The 24708-nt window shown below is 37.6% G+C and overlaps 3 protein-coding genes across 13 annotated transcripts in view; 1 reads left to right on the plus strand and 2 right to left on the minus strand.

The window, feature by feature from the left end:
- The window catches only part of camk2d1 (calcium/calmodulin-dependent protein kinase (CaM kinase) II delta 1), a 381234-nt gene that overhangs the window by 204684 nt on the left and 151842 nt on the right, over window positions 1–24708 (plus strand). The window lies entirely within an intron of this gene.
- ank2b (ankyrin 2b, neuronal) overlaps window positions 1–24708 on the minus strand; it is a 287922-nt gene that overhangs the window by 106712 nt on the left and 156502 nt on the right. The window lies entirely within an intron of this gene.
- On the minus strand, window positions 5268–16614 carry si:ch211-283g2.1 (sodium- and chloride-dependent GABA transporter ine). Its single transcript, XM_056272330.1, has 9 exons — window positions 16467–16614; window positions 14160–14294; window positions 13766–13970; window positions 11261–11393; window positions 9940–10074; window positions 7843–7946; window positions 7415–7539; window positions 6451–6563; window positions 5268–5437 (listed from the first exon to the last, which is right to left on the minus strand). The coding sequence occupies exons 1-9, from the start codon at window positions 16597–16599 to the stop codon at window positions 5288–5290; spliced, it is 1233 nt and encodes a 410-aa protein (XP_056128305.1). The 5' UTR covers window positions 16600–16614; the 3' UTR covers window positions 5268–5287.

Below are 24708 nucleotides of genomic sequence, written 5' to 3' on the forward strand. Positions count from 1 at the left end.
TCAGGGACCCAATGGAGAAGAAAAAAACCTTGGGAGAACCCAGGCTCAGTGGGGGCCAGTTCTCCTCTGGCGTTTATGAACTAGAGGCCGGATTTACAGTAACTGCAAGGTAAAAATGTATATGAATGTCTCTAAACAGACTTTAAACGTGAACCTGTGATTAACGCTGATGGCGTTCACATGCGCATTAAGAATTGATTCTATAGTTATGTGCGTTTGAATATATGTGCGTAGGTTTGTATTTCCCTAGAAAACCATGCCTGAACAAATTACTTGTCTATAAATTTGATACATAATTTTGTTTTATTTTATCACTTCGGGGTAGGTACGCGAAACTAGATTCACAACGCTTTATCTGTAGAATTTATTGTTTATTGTTTATTATTTAGATCCCCATTAGCTACTCCATTAAGCAGCAGCTATTCTTCCTGGGGTCTTAACAATTTTTCAACAAAATATTAACATCAAGGCTGTACAACAATGAAGACAAATACAGAAGTGCACACAACATCATTTAAGATATCTAATTAGTGGGAAAGGGATCTCTATCACGTATTTTTACTGTCTCATGTAAAATGCAAGTAGACTCCACTGTAATACAGTAAGTCTACAGCTTATGGTGAACAGTACAGTATAGTGAACACTGTCTGATTACACGCATGTTCTGTCTATAAAGACTTGAATGTTTGAGGACACATACGGTTGTTCTCCCAACATTCAGCTCAGCTTTCAACCCGCCTCGGCCATGAGGTCATGAACATGATCTACAATATTGGCCCCTATTTCTTCAGAAACCTACAATCTCTCTGTTTTACCTCTGTATCCTTCCACCACACATCCTTACTCCTCCTCTTCTTCTTCTCGGCTGTTACCCTGTTGTTCTTCCATTCTCAGAGTGTGTATGTGTTGTGCTCTGTCTATATGGCTTCCAGAGGAAGCTTCATGAGATGCACTCTGAGCGATTATAGAGAACTGGTGATCATTGATTGATCTAATGCTTTACATTCCCCTTCATTAGTGAAATTCAAAATTCACATCTGCAATTCAGGACAAAAAAAGTATAATAGAATTGTATAGAAAATATGTTTGACAGTTTATGACAACTAGTAATTTAATGCCTATATGTTTTGAGGGGTAAGACTATTCAACAGAGAACCAGTATAATACATTTTGATCAACATGACATAAGCAATTGATAATGTAAGAAACAGCAGACACTTACATTTATTGCATGAATGTACCAAAGCATTTGCAATTTGTTCAAAAGAATGATAAACTGCTTTCATGATGTGCACAAGTGACTAGATGATGTGGAGGTTGAACAAGAATTTTAGTTGTGATTTGAGAAATGCACCAAAGCGCCTTAAAAAAACGTATGTAATTAGTGTAAACATTTAATTAATATAATAATATAATATGAGAATGTTGCATGCAGCTGCTCTCCTCTATATAATATAATATAAAATAATATAATATATACTACAAAGAGAATGTTTGCTGTAACTGCTCTCCTCTTTATATAATATAAAATAATACAATGCAATATAATATAATAAGAATAATGTTTGCTGTAACTGCTCTCCTCAATATAATATAATATAATATAATATAATATAATATAATATAATATAATATAATATAATATAATATAATATAATATAATATAATATAATATATAAAGAAAAAAGTTAGCTTGTTTGCTGTAGTGAATGTGTTGCTGTGGTAACTGGTAACGGAGTCCTGCTCGTGCGGGGGGTGGGGGAGGGGCGGTGGCCGCTCAGGGAAATCACTGATATTATGAGAGGAAACGGCAGAACGCAAAGTAGGAGAAAACACTTCAAACAAATAAAATCACTCATAAAAGCAAGCGATTTAGCATGTTTTCACATCTTTTGGTGGCTTGTGTGTTTTTATTAAACAAACTTGGATGAATAAATCATCACATCCATATTGACAGATTTAAACAGCTGTTCCTCCGCTTTTGGAAGAAAATATGTACTTTGTAAATTCACATGACGTAATGTCTCTGTCTCTTCCCCGCTTCAAACTCGTTCCTACATGATTAATAAACTCCTATGTAAGTTACTGTACAGCTGTATAGTCTCGGTGACGCGCAGCAGCGCGATCTTCACACACACATAACGTTACACAGAGCAGACTCCGATGCGAGAGCAAAACTGCGAGGATTAAAGTTTAATAACATGCACATATACATCGTGAGAGCTCCTGCTGCTCAGGGTAAATTAGTCTATTTTTATTTAAATAATAATTATTGCGAATTTATCTATTATTGAATGTGGATTATCTGTCAATTCATTCATAATAATGATGTCGCCTCCGCTCCGCCATTTTTGTTGATGACGTGATGGCCTCAGATTGGTCAGATCATTAAGTCCCGCTCTCATAGTGGCTTCCTGCGCTCTGATTGGTCAGAATCCCCGAAGTGTGTATCTTTTCCGGAAGTGCAGTACTCCTAGAGGGCGCTGTGTTATACACACTTTAGTGGGGGGGCATACACACTTCACATACACAAATCACTTAAAACTGATTTTTTGGGACAAGTGAGATTTTAAGTCTGGACACCATTTTAGAGTATGCTGAATGCCATTATATAGTCAAACAAATGAGGACATACAAAATGTCCTCAATTTTTGAGGTGGTCCTCAGTTTACTGGTGTGTATCCTGGTGAATGTACCCAAAATGGACATAAACAAACACACACACACACACACACACACACACACACACACACACACACACACACACACACACACACACACACATTATATGTGTGTATATAAATCCTTTTTTTATTTACCATGCTGTTAATTTCCTATAAGGCATTTAAATGGCTTAGAATGATCATAAGATAATAAGATCAGTCACAAACATGATCCCTGCACGATCTCATCTATAGCGTCTCATTAACTCACTGTCATCCATTGTCTGCAACACATTTCTTCTCCCTCTTCGTCTTTCTGCCATTTTCTCCTCTGCTAAAGAAACTCTTAAAGGAGCATTTCACCCGTGGGAACATTCATCTTTATTGAAAGTGGGTCATATATCCGTCCTTCGGATGAGACGTTAAACCGAGGTCCTGACTCTCTGTGGTCATTAAAAATCCCAGGATGTCTTTCGAAAGAGTAGGGGTGTAACCCCGGCATCCTGGCCAAATTTGCCCAGTGGCCTCTGTCCATCATGGCCTCCTAATCATCCTCATATACACTAATTGGCTTCATCACTCTGTCTCCTCTCCACCAGTAAGCTGGTGTGCGGTGGGCGTTCTGGCGCAATATGGCTGCCGTCGCATCATCCAAGTGGATGCTGCACATTGGTGGTGGTTGAGGAGATCCCCCCTTCTATGTGAAGCGCTTTGAGTGCCTAGAAAAGCGCTATATAAATGTAATGAATTATATATGTAGTCGAAATATAATAAAATTTTCGAATTTGGTGCCTTCTTGACCGAGTAAAGACAGAAAGTAACTTTAGGGCGCATTTGTACTGAAAACCACAACTCCCACAATGCACCACATTGCACAGCTCCGCAAGCCACTCCCACTAATCCAGAACAATGCTGAGGAGGTATCCGCCTATCAGATTCAGAGAAAGCACTCTACCGTCTACAAGGCTGGGTGCCGCCAGAGTTTGAAATTCATTTCACAGAAAAAAAATCTAGTTTGTTGCCGAAATCATTATTGAATTACTCCTCGTTTCTATTTATGTTGAATGTTCAGTCCGAACATTGTAATGCAATTTGGATTTGCAAAATAAGAATAAAAATATGTAGGCATGACCATTATTTTGTTATCTATTATCATGTAAGGTAACAGTAGGTTAGTAACATTAATTCCACTGATGGAATGTTGGTCGTCCAAATTTATCTAACATACACGTGGAATAAAACACTAATAAGGAAAACAACGTAAATGTGAACCATTTATTTCAATAATGATATCAACAAAAATAATTATGATAACAATAAAAGTTCAACAATATAATAGTAACAACAATAGTTCCTCCTGAGCTTCCTCAACTTACTGGTGCCCGCAGTACTGGCAATCTGGAGCTGGATATTTCAGTCGGATTGCCGACACGAGCGGGTAGAAGAACGCGAGACCGTGACCTGCCTGTCACGGACGAGGAGCCCGCACTGGCTCGAGTTGAGGCGGACTGGTCATGTCGTTCTACCCGCTCGTGTTGGCAATCTGACGCGAGCGGGTAGAACGACAGGAGTCCGCCTCAACTCGAGCCAGTGCGGGCTCCTCGTCCGTGACAGGCAGGTCTTCTGATTTGGCTGATGGAGGAACAGGGCGCGGCTGCTGGCGCTTCTGCAGCAGATGCAGAAGACCTGCCTGTCGCGGACGAGGAGCCCGGACTGGCTCGAGTTGAGGCGGACTCCTGTCGTTCTACCCGCTCGTGTCGGCAATCCGACACTTCGCTGTATTGTGGCTCGTATAAATAGCCACGAACATCAGTTTCGAGCAAAAGATTTTCAAAATCCTCGTCTTCCATATCGTGTGTCGTAAATTCAGGCATTATGGTAAATCTAACTCCTTGAGCGCTTGTTAGCTTAGCTTGCTGTCTTCCAAGCAAGATGGCGGATTAATAGTTTAGTTTCTTCAGGTTTAGTCCCACCCACTGATCTGTAATAGGCCGGTGGGGTGAGTGGGTCCCACGCCCTTGAATAATAATGAGCTAAAGGCTGTAGTTTTCTTAATATGCAATGAAATTTATCTTCCGTCCTATCGTGACGCAAAATGACGATATTTACATCACGACAGGACGCAAGTAAAACACTTAATTCCTTTTTTCTCCCATCTCAGAAAAAAAAACAAGCAAAATTCCACCATCATTATAATATATGACTGGGTTTCTAACAATACAAACCTTAATGCAAATGGGTGAAGTGACCCTTTAAGCCTCTTAAAAGTCCTCGTCCGTACTCCTCTAACAATTCAGACCTTAAGACCTCTTCAAGGGTTAAGATGCTTTCTGAATTACTTTTTTCTTTACTATAGGATTTTTTCTTTAATTTTAAGAGTAAACGCCCACATTTATAAGAATTTTGTCACTAGGAGCGACTCTTTGCATTAAGATTCTTTATGAATACGGGCCCTGGTCTTGAATGACGTTCAGTCTCTTGTGTGTTACGTGATCTCGAGCAGTAAGTGCGGCTGCAGTTCACTTAACGGCCACCGGTGTCACTAATAACAAGAGTTTCTCAATTCTACATACAGCACCTTTAATGTTAGTATAAAAGCTGAAAGTAAGATAAGGTAAAAGAGATCATGTGACCTGCATGACATTCGGGATGCCCATGAGGAACGCCGCGCCGCAGACGATGAGCACAACGAACTCCTTGCGCTTGAGGTGTTTCAGGATGGGTTTACTGTAACTGTCCAACAGACTGGTCACCATCACCTCCACCATAGCAAACTACACAACACCAACACAACAACACAAGGTAAAGTTCAACAGTGTGATTCCAGCAGCATTACTCCAGCAAACATTCATGCATGTGTTGCTTAATGTTTTATCATGACAGAGTGAATGAACAGCTCGCATTTATAAATCACAGATGTAACCGTTTTCTTCAGGCATGATATAATCCTGGCTCATTTCACGCCAAAATACATATAAAATACGGATGCACCGATATGAAAATGTTGGCCAATTTTACAAAAACCAGTCTTACCATTAAAATCCAATTCCCAAGCACACAATTATAATAATATTCTCATTATAGTTTTATGTAGCCGATATGACAGACTCGCTGCACATGTTGCACTGAACTGTGTTTTCCTTTTTGAAGTGATTTTAATCATATTTCAAGCAATTCAAAACTATCATGATGAATCTGAAGTGTCTCAATAAATAGATAATCCATTATTTATCGGCTTTAATATATCAGCCAAATTTTCTTATCGGGCCGATAACAATAACATTAACAAGTGCATCACAAATATAAATAATATTTTGCATTAAAAAAAAAAGCCTGATAGGATTATTTATCTTTTCTTCTTTTGACCATGATCAAAGGGGATATTTCCCACAATGCAACTTTAAAATACAGTAACATGCTGTATAACTGTCCTACAGTAAAATACATTTTACAGTTAAATACTGTGTAATTTCTAACAGTGCAAGGTTGAAATACAGAATGACCTGGTTATGTTTCTCAAATGTTTTGTGAGATTCACCCCCAAATGATCTCACAAGCAATGTTTAATCATGTATTTACTGTTATACTGTTGGAAATCACAAGTAGCATTAAAGAAAATGAAAGCAGATCATGTGACCTCGTCTCTTGTTATGCATTAACACCTTGACCTACTTTTTAGTGTTTATGAATACAATAAAAATTCATTATAAGAACATCATATTAGCACAATATAACACAGGTCACAATAACCGGGTATGTGTATAGTTGAAAAGTGTGGTCATGAGACCTGACTGTCGAGGCCGAGGCAGAGTAACATGAAGAAGAAGAGAACGGCCCACAGAGGAGCGACAGGCATCGTCACAAAGGCTTGTGGGTAAACCACGAACACCAGACCTGGACCTGCACGGAGAATTATTATAATATGCACCATGCAGATTTAAGGCAGATGCAATAATTATGATATGCACCATGCAGCAGATTTATCAATGCCAAACATTATAAAAAACAGGGTAACACTTTACTTGAAGGGGTGTTCATAATACTGACATGACACCTTCATAATCATGACATGACACATGTTATGAATATGAAGGAGGTTTTATGCATGTTTATGACAACTGTCATTAAGTGTCATTCGCTCAGTTATGACATTTTTAATGCAAATATGACATTGTTTGAGATGTCTTTGTTATGACACCTTGACATTACTAAGACAACACAACCTGTCATAAACATGTCATAGCACATTAATTATCAAACTTCAGAAACCACTTAGCTTTATGGGGTAACATTACATTAAACTGTCATGTGGTTGGTTTTGACATTGGCTGTCATGAAGCCATTATAACTTTTTAATGACAAGTTCAATGTGTACCACTGTAGTTGAGGACAAGAAAAATATTCATGACACAGTTATAATGGCCTTATGACAGCCAATGTCAAAACCAACCACATGACAGTTTAACTTAATTTAATGTCAAGTTGTCATGACAAAGACACTGACAGGTTATGATGTTATGGTTTATGTCAAGATGTCATAACAAATACATCTCAAACAATGTCATATTTGCATTCAAAATGTCATAATTGAGCGAATGACACTTAATGCCAGTTGTCATAAACATGCATAAACCCTACTTCATATGTCATGTCATGGTTATTAAGGTGTCATGTCAGTCTTATGCACACCCCTTCAAGTAAAGTGTTACCAAAAACGGTAAAGTAAAGGAATCAACACTGAAATAACCCACCGTCCACTGCGATCTCACTGACGGGCACGTTCTGCAGATGAGACATGTAGCCGAACGCAGAGAAAATGACAAATCCAGCGAAAATACTAGTCAAGGAGTTGGTGATGGAAATGGCCAGAGTATCTCTACAGTGACGGGAATAAAAAAAGGATGAATATGAGATTAAATCAATGCTAATGAATATCTTATTTTATTTCTCTCTGCTCACTGAGCCCTGATGATATATAACATTAAATACATGGCAGTATAAATTAATGAGAGCAATAAATGAATTATCACTGTGAACTTCGCTCTAGAGCGATACACCAATACAACTAGATTGTATCTAACTTTCAGGAAAGTAGATTAGAGATGGTGTGTGTTGTATGCAACAAGACACACAGTATTTAAACTGGAGATGATGATAATACGGGTTGATCTTCTCTCACTTGAGGATATTGTTGTTGAAGTTGTTGTAGCTGGACATGGCCATCAGCGAGCCGAAGCCGATCCCGATTGAGTTAAAGATCTGAGCCGCCGCATTAATCCACACCTAAACACACACACATTACACAATGTCAATATGAAACACAGTGAAACAAACATAATGTGTAACTGGACGACAACAAGCACAGCATTGTCTCAAGAGCCACACACACACACACACACACACACACACACACACACACACACACACACAGCAGCTTTCATTTCTCAATCATTCACATCTTTACCATCATTCGTTTTTTAATCAGGGCTGCCAAACTTAACATGTTAAAGGTAAGCCCACACTATGTAGCTTTTTTGGTTAAAAATTAAAGAGAATTAAATGAGTCAATACATCATCAATCTTTCTTTCAAAGCCTGTTTTGTCTTATTACCCTGATTTACTATGGTAAGCCTGTTATAAGTATATATAAAAATAACTGTCGGGATGGTTTTCGCAGGAAATAGCGTACTTGTTCGTGTGTGTCTCGTCACGTGTGTGTGTGTGTGTGTGTGTGTCTCTGGCAGAGGTTAGTCATCACAACAAGCGAGAAAGGTTGACATGGAGCCGCTAAATCTCAAATCTCAACCGCAAGAGGGCCAAAAGTGAACTTTTAAAGGTGCTCTATAACTTTTCTTCTTAAATGAATCCTTTTTTTATTGCCTGTGTGTGAAGGGGTTGTAATCACACATTACAATGATCCACTTGTCGGGTTTTGCTATTACCTCTGAAGGCCAGTATTCCTATTTCTATATGAAGTCTCCGGGTCGTATTTTCTGCGAAAGCCATCGGATGTGACGTGCATGTGCGCTCCCGAGCCTCTCTCCTTTTTATATACAGTCTATGCGACGGCACTGCAGCTGACCACATTGAGTCTGATAACACTAAACACGACCTGCCTCCAGCACAACACACACTCCAACACAAACTCCACATAAATATACAAAACAAAACAAAAATGTATCCGCTGAAGCTCGTCAGGCCAAACGGGAATCGGATCGAAAACACGGATCAACATCGGCAGAGCGTTTGAATTATGGAGAGACATATTGTTTATAATACACATTTCCGACACGTTCAGTACAGTAATGTTACTTCCTACGATCTTACTTTTACACTGAAATTGTTCAGTCTAGTTCACTAACCGTTTTCGTTATCATATTATACACTCACCTATGTTGACATTGCTGATTGTGAAAGATACACGAATAGTTAGTGAAATGCCTTATGCTAGATAACACCACATGTAACGTTATCATGGTACGAGGATGGAGCATTAGTTCAACGTCAAGCTGATAAAAGTAGCCTATTATTGTACCGTTGCAGTGGGAGTTTACATGAGTTTCCAGCATGTTGTGTGATGCTTTCTCCGGTGTGTTGAAAGTCTCCGTGTGGCCGGTGCCATGAGTGATCGCTCTTGTGTTCGAGCACGAGCGCTCTTGTAAAAATTGGTTGCAATCTGAAACATCACCGATAGAGGCCGCTAAAAAATACATATAGCACCTTTAAATTATGGTATTAATGTAGTTAATGACAATACATTTATTTAACATAAGTACACTGTAAAAAAAATTCTTACTTAGCATTTTTGTCTTGTTTTCCATTCCAAATATCTAAAATTTCTTAAATCAAGATATATTTACTGAAGAAGCAAAAGGAAAAATGTATCAAAATTAAGTGAGTTTTGCTTAAAACAAGAACAATGGGGTCAGAAAAATATTTTTTTTTCTCCTTTGAATTAAGTTTATTTTTCTGACCTCATTGGTCTTGGTTTAAGCATAAAGTCACTTCATTTTTTTTATACATTTTTCATAGAGCAAGAATTCTTAAGTCATTCTCGAGTACATTTATCTTTAAGAATGTTTAGATATTTGTACTAGAAAGTCATTTCTTGCAGTGTAGTCACAACAAAAATCCCCAAAACACAATTTATGCACATTATTTAGTTTTATCTAAATGCAGTAATACCAAATGCACTGCTTTTTGTGCGTCAAACTAATCATTTGAACTACAAAACAGGTAGTATTTGAATGATAAAGGATTGTAATATATTCCGCACCTCCACATTCAGGAGCTTGTCCCACTCGGGGATGATGAAGAAGCGGATGCCGTCGATGGCTCCCGGCAGCTGCACGTTATTGATCAGCAGGGCCAGGAGAATCACGTATGGAAACAGAGCGGTGAAGTACACAACCTGTGACCAACATGTGTAAAGATCAACTCACAAACATAAACATGGAAAATCTGGAGAGAAATACAAATAAAAGGATAGTAATTAAGGATAAGGTGAGTTTAATTGTCATTAAAATAATATAATGCAGTGCATGACTATAATTGATGTATTTTCCTGTTCATGTCTTGCTGAATTTGCAGTAATGGTATTTAGGAGATGGTAACATGATAATACCATGATGTTCTTGGAAACAGGGGAAAAAACACATAAATGGGTAAATAAAAATTAAATAAATAAAAATTAAATATAATTAAAAAAACATTATATTTAATTTTGCATAATTTTGTATTTTCCTCAATTGTTTATCACTTTGTATTTTATTGTATTTTACAGCCTAATCTGGGATTTTCTTTTATGTATGATTTGTTTATGTGCTCTTTATTTCTTTCTTTTGAATGATCTCTGTCAATACCAAAAAAACTTTCAATTAGAAAAAAAAGATCTGCAGGAAACATAAAATCAGTAATGTGACCTGTGTTGTAAAGTAACTTTTATAAGTAATGAGTTACAATATTGTGTTACTCCCTATAAAACAGTAACTAATTGCGTTACTTAGTTACTTTTTTGTGTTACATTACTTTTTCTCACCTGGGCTGGGCTTTTTTGATTGTTGTTCTGTTTTTAGCAAATATAAAGGCCCTTTCACACTAAAAAGTGACATGAATAAGCCTCAGGCTGAAGCTTATGCACATTGACACCTGTACAATAGAGGGCGCTGCTCAAACAAACCTTTAACTTCAACACTCTTCAGCAATAAAAAAAGAAGAAAAAGAAACACAAATGTGATCTTAATCTAAAGTCATTCATGGTTGAATTGTATCATCGAAAGTCAGCAGCAAAGACGTTGTTTAATAAAGTAGTGACATTAAATAGATAAAGTATATTTGCGATATTTAACATATTTAATTATTGCAGGTTTGCGTAATATTCTGATTGTGCATTTCACTGTGGACAACATGAGGACAAGAGAGCGGTCAGTCAATGAAAGGTAAACAAGTAACTTGCTGAAGGGTTCATTTGCTGCAAAAGTAACTATTTTTGTTGTAAATTTATAAATAATGCATTACTTTTCTAGTAACTTGAAAAAGTAATCTGATTACATAACTGGCGTAACTTGTAATGCATGAGGATGACTGTGTGTTCTCACCTTCCCGGTGGATTTGACCCCTTTAAAGATGCAGAGGTAGACGAGGATCCAGGCCAGCAGAAGCAGGAGGAAGAGCTCCCATCTCAAGACACCCGTCTCCTCCACACCACTGGTCCTCTCCAGCACCTTAAAACTGACACACACACACACACACACACACACACACACACACACACACACACACACACACTGCAGTCAACATCAGAACACTTCACTGACCAATCTAGCAAGGCCGTAACCATGTCTTGAGCAGTTTTTGTTGTACAAAATGTGTGCATTAAAAAAAAAAAATGCACACCATCACTCTTAATCATATACCTAATATGCCGAAACATCATATTCAGTTATGAATTACATGAAATTTGACAAAAAAGAAGCCCACTTCTGCATATACTTTCAAAAAGTGTACTTATTATGGAAATAATATACTTGTAAAGAATATGTTTAAGTGCAAACTGAATGTTTTGTTTTTGGACACTTATTTGCTATTAAATGAAAATGTATTAATTATTAATAAATAATATTAAATGCAATTAGTTGAAGTTCTGACCCACTTAAGTAAGATGTTATATGATTATGTCTATTGTCTTTAAAATATGGTTAAAGTGTACTGCAGAATATACTGCTAAACTGAAATATATTTAGTCAATTCTATGAATAATTTATTTTTAATTGAATGAATAATTTATTAATTAAATATCCTAATGTCACATTTAGGGAATTTAAAAAAATGTATTAACTTTAAATGTAATCTCAAAAAAAGTACTTAACATGTGCTTTAGTATGTTAGTCAACACATGAAGTTACACACATGCACTTTTTAAAGCACAACAAAAGATTATTAAAACATAATCATTTAAAATATACTTTAAAGTAAAACTTTTATTTTGACATTATTAAAAAGTGCACTTCTTAAAGTGTGTTTAGAAACAGTCATGAAAGTGACTCTGAAATCGTGGTCTTACATTTCATTAATAATAACTGCAAGTACAGATTTGAGTGCACATTCATTACAGTTAAGCACACGTTTCACAAGCGGTTGAGTTGGATATTGTTGGACGTTTAGCATTTCTATTGTAAAACATTAGTTAAAATTAAATATTTAGCTACTTCCAGTAGACTATCTCATACTCTCTCACCCTTGAAACTATAGAATCACTATATTGACTTCATGCACAGCTTCTGTGAAGTGAAGCCCCGCCTCCTTTGATTTCATTGGTCATCTCAATCATTTTGACATTGACGAGAGCTGTTAGACCACTGAGGCCAGTCTAAAAATCTAACTTAACTTTACTGGGTAACTGTAACTAAACCCCTGGTCAGAGCCTGACTCCACCCACTGGCAATATTTGAAAAATGCTGGAAAAGTGGGCGGAGCCCAGCTGAGGGGGTGGGGGGGGATGGGTGCACCTGAGACAGGTCTCTCTGTAGGCAAGGGGGCGTGGTTAGCTGGTGCCTGCTTACATCACAGGGCACCACAACTTCCAATAGGAAAATTCAACTGCAGTAGCCACCGTTCAACCTGAAGAGGGCAGCACTCAGACGTTTTTACACCATATATTGTAGAATTAAAACACTTTATACCCAAATGTCAAAAAAATGACTTGAATCAATGACCAGCATTAATAAAGCCCCAGTCTTACAGAGCATTAACTAAAAAAAGTTGCTTTAGGGTTTAGTTACCCTTTAAAATCCTCCTGTGGTGTATTAAGTTATTTGAAAGAGTCTCTTATGCTCACCAAGGCTGCATTTATTTAATTAAAATGCAGTAATATTGTGAGATATTTTTTGCAATTTAAAATACCTGTTTTCTATTTTAATATATAATAAAACTTTTTTATTTTATATTAATGCACGTTTAAAATATACACTCACTTACTCCTGTGATTGAAAAGCTGATTTTTCAGCATCAATACTTAAAGTCTTAAAGTCCCCCTGTGGTGAAAATCAAGTTTTTAATGTTGTTTAAATGTCTATGTGCTGTTTTTAATATGCTGCTTAAAACTGCAGTGAACCAAAGACAGTCTCAAACACACGGTTTGAAATCGCTGGTGTTTCTGACGTCACAAACGACCTTGTAACCAATCAGATCAACGTGTGATCGTCAACCAGTGGATCTCTGAGCTGAGTGAGTGAGTGGAGGCGGGGCTCATTTGCATATTAATAGAACCACGCATACTAAATGAATCAAGGGTGTCGAGTTACATTCAAGATATTTTAAGGCATAAAAATGTTTTTTTCAAGAAAAAAACTTTAAATATGTAATTTTGGTGAGTTTTAAGGGATTAAATGATTGACTGCAGGGGAACTTTCCATCATTCTAACAACAAACAGAGCGGTGCATAATGGAGAGCAGCTTCAAAAATATAAAATATTGGGGGAACAGTTTAGCAATAGCTGCTTTGAAACAATCTGTATTGCATTAAGTGCTATAGCGACACTTGGCTTGATTTTGATCTATGGTGGTTAAATGATTAAGTGAAGAAGAAGAGGGAATGCACACACTTGAAGAACTGCTGGCTGGCGGTGGAGGACGAGGAGCCGTTGCTCGCCCGGTCCGAGCAGTTCGCCGTGTTCCAGGTGTTATTGCAGTTTTCCCAGAGCAGCTCGCTTCGAAATGAGCTGAACATGTAGTACAGCGCCCATGTGATTATTATATTATAGTATGTGCACATGATGAAAGAGATGGCCACCGTTGCCATGCCAACACCTGGATAGATTGATTACAGGTTACTGACCTTTAGTCGGAACTGAACCATATATTCTCATATCAGTGACAGTTATGTCTGTATTGATCTGATTCTGAAGGACTTGTTTGTCACAACACTTCCACGGTGTATAGCATTGACATTGCAGTTAATCTCAGGGACTTTAACGTCATGATTATGCATGCGGTGACCTTTCAGCAGGGGACAGGCTTTGGCGAGGGCCTGTACGGGTCCCCTCCGCAGGTACTGGCCCAGGGTCAGCTCCATGTGCAGCAGTGGGATCCCCAACACCACCAGCATCAGCAGGTACGGCACCAGGAACGCACCTGAGGACCACAGGGACCACAACAACACTTCACTGAAGAGGCACAGGTGATAACATACAGTTCGGTTCAGTTCAGTTCAGTTCAGTTCAGTTCACTTCAGTTAAGCTTAGTTCAGTTCAGTTCACTTCACTTCAGTTAAGCTTAGTTCAGTTCAGTTCACTTCACTTCAGTTAAGCTTAGTTCAGTTCAGTTCAGTTAAGCTCACTTCAGTTCAGTTTAGTTCACTTCGCTTCAGTTCAGTTCACTTCACTTCACTTCACTTCACTTCAGTTCAGTTCAGTTCAGTTCAGTTCACTTCAGTTAAGCTTAGTTCAGTTCAGTTCACTTCAGTTCAGTTCAGTTCAGTTCACTTCACTTCAGTTCAGTTCAACCATTTCATAACAGAAGCTTGTCAAACCTATCAGATGGTGATATAGAAAATCTTCTAAAATATAATTATATATGTAATAATTATATATGTTATAAATATATATTTGGATTTACATTTATATATATATATATATATAAAATTTCCTGTTTGGCCCTTCATAAATAGGCCTATATAAAAGGAAATCTGAATATATATATACAGAATATATATATATATATATATATATATATATATATGTTAATAGAAATATACAGGTGAAACTCGAAAAATTAGAATATCGTGCAAAAGTTAATTTATTTCAGTAATTCAACTTAAAAGGTGAAACTAATATATTATATAGACTCATTACATGCAAAGTGAGATATTTCAAGCCTTTATTTGTTATAATTGTGATGATTATGGCTTACAGCTTATTCAAAATTAGAATATTGTGAAAAGGTTTTCATAAGCTGTAATCCATAACCATCAAAATTATAACAAATAAAGGCTTGAAATATCTCACTTTGCATGTAATGAGTCTATACAATATATTAGTTTCACCTTTTAAGTTGAATTACTAAAATAAATGAACTTTTGCACGATATTCTAATTTTTCGAGTTTCACCTATAGTTGTGAATATATAAATGTAATTTCTGAATGTATAGATCGAAATAGCTAATAATAAAATAAATAATTAAAACTCTGAACCAGATAACACTATAGTTACACGTAATCATTATAGCAATATAAAGGTGTCCAGTGTGATCTGAGAGGGATTGCAGTGTCATGGTTGATCTTACACACCATTACAGTTACAGATAAACTCATCCATCACCTGTCACACTGTGGATGTGTGGTCGTTCTAGCTTTTACAGTCTGAAAGGTAAAGGTGAAACTGTTGAATAACAAACTCTGCTGTCATATAGACATGTGCATGGCTTCATAGTGCCAGTTATTCCACACTAAAGGGCCACTAATAATGCGTATTGATAAATATCTTAATAAAATACCCAATAAACATCTTCAGACCGGTTTCGTAGACGGGACAAGTGTGTAACTCATTGCAAGTAACTCGAGTTACGTAATCAGATTACTTTTTTCAAGTAACTAGTAGCGCATTACTTTTAAATTTACAACAAAATATCTGAGTTACTTTTTCAAAGAAGTAACGCAAGTTACTTTGTTTTCCCATTAATTGACAGACAGCTCTCCTGTCCTCATGTTGAGACGAATCATGAGTAAGTGCTGAGGCGTTGTGTGTAAACATCATGGTTAATGCAGTTCTAGACTTAATGAGAGCTTTTAATCTCACTTGCAAAAAAGATTCCTCAAAATGAATAAAATCAGTGAAATGCAAAATCAAATTAACCTCCAATAATTAAATATTTTAAATAAAAAAAATATTTTTTATGCATTTAATCTCACTTCGATGATTCAGTTAAACCACAAGTAAAAATGACTTGTTTTGTTTTTATTGGTGAAGTAAATGTATAACTTTCTTCTCCTGCATCCTATTCTTCTGTTATGGCAGCACAGCTGCCTGAATTTGCATTTCTTTCAGTCTTATCATTTAAATTTAGTGTGAACTGCACATTTGCCCAAAAATATATATTTTTTGCTAAAAAAAAGAAAACAAGCCTGGATGAGAAGTAACCCAAAAGTAATGTCACGCATTACTTATCTTAAAAAATAACTAAGGAATGCAATTCGTTGCTTTTTAAGTGAATAACACGCATTACTTTTCGAACTTTCCCCAATAACACTGCTGGTCTTTTGGCTGGTGCTCTCTGTAAGTGATGGAGCATTAGTGTGTGTGTCTCACCTCCACCGCTCCTATAGCACAGATACGGGAACCTCCAGATGTTCCCCAGTCCCACCGCACACCCGATCCCAGCCAGAGTGAACTCGATCTGCCGGCTCCATGTGGGTCTGCCGGCCTCCTCGTCCACCGCCATGCTTCTTCACATACAGGTGTGTGTAAGCAGACTGAGATTACAGGAGAGAGTCGAGTCGGTGTGTAATGATTGTTGAGGAGCTGTAATGATTAGCTTGAGGCGTGGGAAAGGGACACACTTCTGCACGTGACATGATGTTGCTTCTGCTTTTTCAGGGTTACATCGGGGTGTCATAATCATGAACACATTGGTTTGTATCAAATCAAACTTTATTTATCAAGCACTTTAAAACAACCAAAGTGGACCAAAGTGCTGTACAGAAAAATAAACAAAAAATATAAAATACATACTTTATGTAAAGAATATAATACAGATGAAACAAATCAAAAGACATAAAACATAGTAAAAATAAACATAGCATAAAAACAGTAAATAAATAATCAAAATGTCAACGTCAGGTGTCAGAGGCCAAGGAGAAAAGGTGGGTTTTAAGAAGCGATTTAAAAACAGGCGCTGAAGAGGCTCGTCTAATGGGCAGATGCAGATCAAGTTTAAGAGTGCAAATATTGTTACTGTTATTCTGCGTCTAATATTTTTGTTTTTTGTAATGAGAAACAAGCATATTGGACAAACAATATAACCAAACACGTCAGGGGTATATAGAAAGAAAAACATAGAAAAACGTATCTCTTGAACAGTTGCATTTCTCGTATTGCTTTTAAGTTATTACTTTTAGATATTGTTTCCAAATATATTTTAATGTCAGGTCAAATACAGGCATTTTCTCAAACCATTTGACTTTATGAATAAAAAAAAAAAACGATCACATATAATAATTAAATAAAAAATAAATACTAAAAATGTGTCACCATCTAATGAGAAAGTTCTTCTTTTAGTTGTTTTCCTAATGGATCAGGAGTCTCAAACATTCATATTAAATAGCTCACTTATGCCTTGCAAAATCAGGTTTATTTGGTATTTTAGGGCATAGATACTTAAGGATAACCATGCAAATGTAGCGCCATCTTGAGGCAGAATGTGGTACTTAACCCAACCCGGGGGGCATGACATGCACAGAATATTTCTGCATGTTTAAGGTTAAAGTTCAATGATTAAAGTTGCGTTGTCACAGGAGAATGTTTATCATGTTACTGACCACACACTAAACTGAATTGTAAACTTAAGTTAAAGGTCTATAATATATAAGGTCTATGTTTGTATATCATCGGTATTAGATTAATTAATAAGCCTGCATTACCAAGTATTAGTAGGCTATTCATGGCAAAACCACTAAACATTAAATTGGTAGCATGTGTTTTAATAGATATATTTATTTACATTTTTATGTTATTTATATTCTATAACATTTTATATTGACCTGTTAATTGAAAGCCATTTTTATCCTTTTACGTAATATTCATTTTAAAAATGTTTTCATTTTATTATATATTTTTTTACATTATTTGATCATATAGTCGGTTGAACAAAAAACATAAATTAAAATGTTAATTCTACAGTTCATCTCACTTCTATGGTGTCTAAGCAGAGAAGATTGAGCTTTAGGGCCCTCTTGTTTAACTTGTGAATGAAACATGAAATTGTCTCCTATTACACCTGAGCAGCTTCCATCTTTTGCTGTTGTAACTCATGTTTTATTGATTGTTCTGGTGCTTGATCCTCTACATATTCCTGTATTTTCGAATCTACTCAATATTATTTAACTTTGTTTAGTGTGTCAGCAATTTCTATTTGGAAATTATAAAAAAAATTGACCCTATAGTTCATAAAACCAACCATTTCAAATATTCAATCTATACAAAGGTAAAACTTTTTAAAAAAAAAAAAGGTTATACATTAGTTGGTGTGTTTTAGACTGGAACTCTGGATTGACCAATCAGCATCCAGAATCAGTTCTATTACAATCAGCATTTTAGGATACTTTTTTTCTTAGAGGAACAGTTTAGAGTAATACACCATTTTAATAAGTAGTCTCCCAAACAATGTTATTAAATAAATGTCAAGCATAAAGAAACAGCAGAAACATTTTAAACAGAAATAACGAAGACATCATGCTCTTCTAATGCCACACAAGTCACATTTTGTAGAAAAAAAATGCTGATTTATCTTAAGTGACGATTGAGATAAAAAAAATTTAAAAAGCAATTAAAAACTGTTTATTGTAAAGTCACATTAAATAAATTCTCGGCACGCTTGTCACCGAATTTACAAATTCACATCTTGCTTGTTGCACGCACACATGTCGAAATAACATTATTAATAATAATAATGAATCTTTAAGAATATTTGATTGAATGCTGAATGTAGTGCTTGTTCAATTTAACAAAATTAAAACTTTCATTGTGATAATTTAAATAATTGAATATTAAATATTAAGTGGCCAATTTTTGCACATTTATTAGTATTTTATATATATATATAAAATTGCGCTGCAGACGCTATTGGATTCAGCACCTGCGTTAAAATTGATCTGGCGTCGCCCCTGGTTATAACGGACCACGTATTAAAAATGGTCGGGTTTAAATCGGGCTCGGACTCATAATTACAGTTAATGTGCCGGGCCGGGCCTGGACACAACGGGTTCGGGTCGGGTCGGGCTTGATTTTTTGGGCCCGATCTAAGCTCTACCCAGACTGTATCAAACAATGGATGGAATGCGCGTGTGACGTCACGCGTAGTGTTTCTGAAGAGCATTTTTGAAGCCTAAAGTGGGTATACATATATTATATAGGCTATAGAGATGGCGGGCGAGTTGCGACATGCGACGAAAGCGCAGACCAGCCTGGTGAGGACTCGGGGCTCTGGCTTCATTGGGGGCAAAACCACGGCAAGGCAAGATCTGTTTTATGGCCTCCTTCTGTTACTTTACAGCCGAAAACTTTTGAGTGAATGTAACGCTTCTCATGCGACAGCTCTCAAATCACAGGCGGACACAGAGAACTGCATTTTATGCGTTGTTTACATTAACAAAACAAGGAGAATATACAGTATCCTCTGGCCAGGGATGGGCAGTATTTCAGATATATGTATTTAAAATACGTATTTGAAATACAAAATACTATTTTGAAGCCTTTGGGAAAATCAAATGTAATTTGTATTTAAATAATAATTTGTCACATTTATATAGCGCTTTTCTCTGCACTCAAAGTGCTTTACATAGAAGGGGGAATCTCCTCAACCACCACTAATGTGCAGCTCCACCTGGATGATGCGACGGCAGCCATAGTGCGCCAGAACGCCCACCACACACCAGCTTACTGGTGGAGAGGAGACAGTGATGAAGCCAATCAGTATATGGGGATGACTAGGAGGCCATGATGGACAGGGGCCAAGGGGCAAATTAGGCCAGGACACCGGGGTTACACCCCTACTCTTTCGAAGGACATCCTAGGATTTTTTAATGACCACAGAGAGTCAGAACCTCGGTTTAACGTCTCATCCGAAGGACGGTGCTTGTTACAGTATAATGTCCCCATCACTTTACTGGGGCGTTAAGGGGGTCGCACACCGGACGAGAAGCGCAGCGCCGCGTCGCGCAGCGCCAGGTCTTTAAAATTCGAACACATTATTCTCAATGAGTGTACACACACCGGCGGCGCCATTCGGCGTCTGTCCGCGGCGCCCAGCTACGGCTCAGGACCTTGTTCAAAACCCTGCCGCGCCACAGAGCGCCATTTGCATAGTTTTATATTAAATTTGCATTTATTTGTCTCAAATCGTCGTTAATGTACATGGCTTCACCCTGTGCTGTTTTCACTCGGGTTAGCTAAACGCTAGCTAAATAAATACTATTGTATTATGTGACATAGTTGCCTAGACAACGGATAACGTTACAACAAAATAACAGACTCAACGTGATAGACACTTTTACTTGATTAACGTTCAAACATCAGCTATTATTCAATGAACATAAAAAAATAAGTAATAAATCAAGATAAAACACACATCGTGCAGCTCTTCTACCAGGAGTTGATTCAAAATTGTGCTCGCGCCATTAGAATGTGCGCGTCCGGTGTGCGATACCTGGAGTTGTCCTAGACGTGGCGCGACGCGGCGCTGCGCTTCTCGTCCGGTGTGCGACCCACTTTAATAAACAAGTCCTGTTCTGGAGTCTGGCTGCTGCTTTTAAAGGCCAGACTCTGCCCCTTTTCTCGGGCACCACCATTAATAGGTAAGTGTCATAAGGTGATATCTTCCACATTCAGATTGACATACATCCCCACCTTATAACAAAACAAACTTTATACAAACTAATTTCAATAAACATAACATAATAAACAAAACCACCATAACTCAAACTACTGTGTGTCTTTTAACCTAAAACTTGGCTACCCCACATATAGGCACAACATGGTTTCACTGGGTTCCGGTCCACTGCGCTACCGCTACCACAGCTCCCAGCAACCCGGTTACGCCAACATATAACACACGATTTAATATTAATACATAAAACAAACAAATATTGAGAATGAGTGATATGTCTGGAAGGAATAACAGAGGGGAAGTATGGAATGTGGATGAATGACTAAGTGCTATCGGAATCGCGTGTGCACCCGCTTCTCCAATAGCGGCATCAACAGGTGAGAAAAGTGTGTGTGAATATGTGTGCCAGTGCTGCCGCTTGCAGCAGTGAAGAAGGACATTTCTTCACAAGGACTCAATGTGCCTTGACCCAGAGAAACCTAAATGCATCAGTAACCAATTCAGATGGATCCTGTGACACCACAGCTTTGCTCCCGAGAAGCTCAGTGTTATATGTGCTAGGAAAAAACCCAGAAGCCTCCAATGATCAACCGTTTCTGACTCTGGACTCATGCATTAAACCAGACAGCCCAGAGTCCCTAAGAGCAGAGCTAGCCGGGGAGATCTCTTGGCCTCAGCCAAGTCCTTAGCACTACATCTAGCAGCCGAACCAGCAACTCTCCATACAACCAGACCTGAACACAAGCTTAATGGAGCAGCGTACCGAAGGGAGCATACGAGGCAAGAATTCCCCGGCTTCCAAGAATAACCAGACTAATGAGATGGAGAGACAACAGAGAATCATTCTGTTCTGTCAAAGTCCCGCTCCGAACTTTGAGTAGCCCGGGGATAGGGATCAACCCATTCACAAGAAGCAGAATCCCGCACTAGCTGAATACAGATTCCTCCATTATCCGTCCCTCCGGACTAATGTTTCGGAGGCAGTGTGTAAACGTGAATGACACAACGTGAGGTCGTCTTTATTTTTTAACGTGCAAAAAAATTTCGGACTCGGTGTGCAAGGACCTTAACACTCGCTCCCGTAACCGACAAAATTCCTTCCAAAAATCTGGACATAAATTGGGGTCCCCTGTCAGAAACCACGTCAAACGGGAGGCCGTGAATGCGAAAGACGTGATCAACGACAGCAACCGATGTCTCCTTGGCAGATGATAATCTAGGCAAGGCAATGAAATAATAATAATAACTTGTTACATTTATATAGCGCTTTTATGGGTACTCAAAGTGCTTTACATAGAAGGGGGAATCTCCTCAACCACCACCAGTGTGCAGCTCCACCTGGATGATGCGACGGCAGCCATATTGTGCCAGAACGCCCACCACACACCAGCTTACTGGTGGAGAGGAGACAATCAATATATGGGGATGATTAGGAGGCCATGATGGACAGGGGCCAATGGGCAAATTTGGCCAGGACACCGGGGTTACACCCCTACTCTTATTCGAAGGACATCCTGGGATTTTTAATGACCACAGAGAATCAGAACCTTGGTTTAATGTCTCATAAAATGGGCCGAGTTTGAGAACCGGTCCACTCCAGTCCAAACGACCGTGTTGCCCTGGGATGCTGGTAGGGTCGTGACAAAATCTAGCGCAATGTGGGACCAAGGTCTCGAAGGGACCGACAGCGGTTAAAGAAGCCCCTCTGGACGCTTGGAAGTCTTACAACTGGCACAAACAGCAGGCCTAAACAAAACTCAGAATCTCACAAGCCATATATTGCCACCAAAATCGCTGCTAGATGAAAAACATGGTTCGATTTACCCCTGGATGACAAGAGACGCTAGAACTATGACTCCATCTGATAACGCCGTTGTGTTTACGACTGTGACAATGAATCGCTGAACGATTTTCAAAAGTTTGTGAAGTTTGCGGCTCCATTGTTGCAGTAAACTTGCACAACTTTCTTGAATTAATCATTTATAGATGCACGCCGGTCTGTTTTTGTAGGGACATTGACGTTATATATTCACCCTCCTAAACAAGACACCGAACAAAACGAACTGTGACTGGTTGCGTTACATGTTAGTCAAACAAACTTGAAGGGTTAGTTCACCCAAAAATAAAAATTCTGTCAGTAATTACTCTCCCTCATGTTGTTCAACCCCGTAAGACTTTCGTTCATCTTCAGAACACAAATTAAGATATTTTTGATTAAATCTGAGAGCTGGATCACTCCTCCATAGGCTTCTTAAGGGTTTGAAACTGGCCGGCCCAAAAGTTATGAAAGACATCGTTAAAATAGTTAGAGTGACGACAGTGGCTCAACCTTAAGTTTATCAAGCGACGAGAATACTTTTTGTGCGCAAAAAAAACAAACAAAAATAACGACTTTATTCAACTAATCATTTCCTTCTCTGTGGGTGAACTAACCCTTTAAGTAAATAAATTAAATACTAAACAACTATAATTAAAAAGGAGGGATGGTTATATAAACAGGTCATTAATGTAGCCTAATATGTATTCCTTTATTTTATAGAATATTCTGATTTTAGAGTTGCCCATATCTTTTCAAAAGTAATACTTTTGCTCTTAATTTCATGTTATCCTCTCCATAGTGTACTTTATAAAGTAAATCCTATCATTTAAAACTGGTGATTCTTGCCTTCTCCAAAAAGTAGCATTGCTTTAAAAGCTGTAATTCTCAGTGTTCTAAATAAGTAGACTATAACTCGTCTTTATTAAGTAGGCTAGAATAGGTCCTATACCCAAAACTATATTTTGTATCTTTATTATATTTGGTTTCTTAAAATTATTTATTTCCTGAATTACTTCTGTTATTTTACAAGTATGAAAATAAATGAGTTTAATTAGCTTTAAGTTCACCGCAACTTATCCAACATCCTGAAGATAAATGCTTGTAGTTTAAAGATATTTCTGATGTGAAATATCGCATACATTTTCAAGAATTATCGCTCTCTTATTTGGCGCGCACGCGGGCAGCAGCTCTAGTTCAACGTGAATTTTAGCACCAAAATGGAAACATTTGCACGACTTTTTAACATTTACAGATGGAGTAAGCTGTGAAATGTAAGTTTTGCACTGAGGAAAACACCTAAAACACATAAAGAAAAGCGTGCACACGCAATTATCTAGACTAGATACACCTGGATCAAATTAGTGGGATTGCGTGAACTTCAATTACCTTTAATGAAACCGCTTTAGCTCCAACGTATTTGTGAGGCTCATTCAAGTCAGGTGTTGTAGTTTAATCCTCGCTTTTCTTAGCATCTTTTATGAAAGAGTGCTCAGATTAATCAACTCCACCTCCCACGATGATCTAGAGTAGACTTCAGTGTCAGAGTCCTATAAAAGAGCCTCTTCTGTCTGATCTGAGAGTTGACGGCTGCTATTGGTGAAGCCTCAGGATTTTGCTATACTATACAAGAACAGTGAGTAGGCTATATGTTTTAAATTTACTAACAATGGCTGTGGCTAATAATTGACATTTGGGGTATGACTAATCTTTGTCAAAAGAATTGTAAAGTATTTTTTCACTGGATTTTTCCTATTAGTTTTTGAATGATAGATTTTAACTTTAATCTCTGACTCCGTTCTTTTATAGATGGCACCATCTAAACCCCAGAAAAGGTAATTCTGCTCAGACTCCTATGATTAAATCTTTGTACTTCATCATATGTGTATATGTACCGTAGCATTGCATCACAATTAATGTCTACAAACCGGATAATTCTGACTAACTTTCCAAAAATAAATAAAATGGCTGTATAAATTCAGTACTGGTGTGTCTGTTGCTGCAGTGAAGTGAGAATCGAACACTCTCTCAATGATAAAGAGAAGGAGTTTGTAGCCAGAAGAAGAAATGATGTTCTACAAAGCCTGAAGAAACTTAAGATACCCTGCAGTGAGGTAATGTTATAGTTTATC

The sequence above is a fragment of the Rhinichthys klamathensis genome, unplaced genomic scaffold (assembly GCF_029890125.1).
Source record: "Rhinichthys klamathensis goyatoka isolate OS25496 unplaced genomic scaffold, OSU_Roscu_1.1 h1tg000334l_1, whole genome shotgun sequence".
Classification (NCBI taxonomy): Eukaryota; Metazoa; Chordata; class Actinopteri; order Cypriniformes; family Leuciscidae; genus Rhinichthys; species Rhinichthys klamathensis.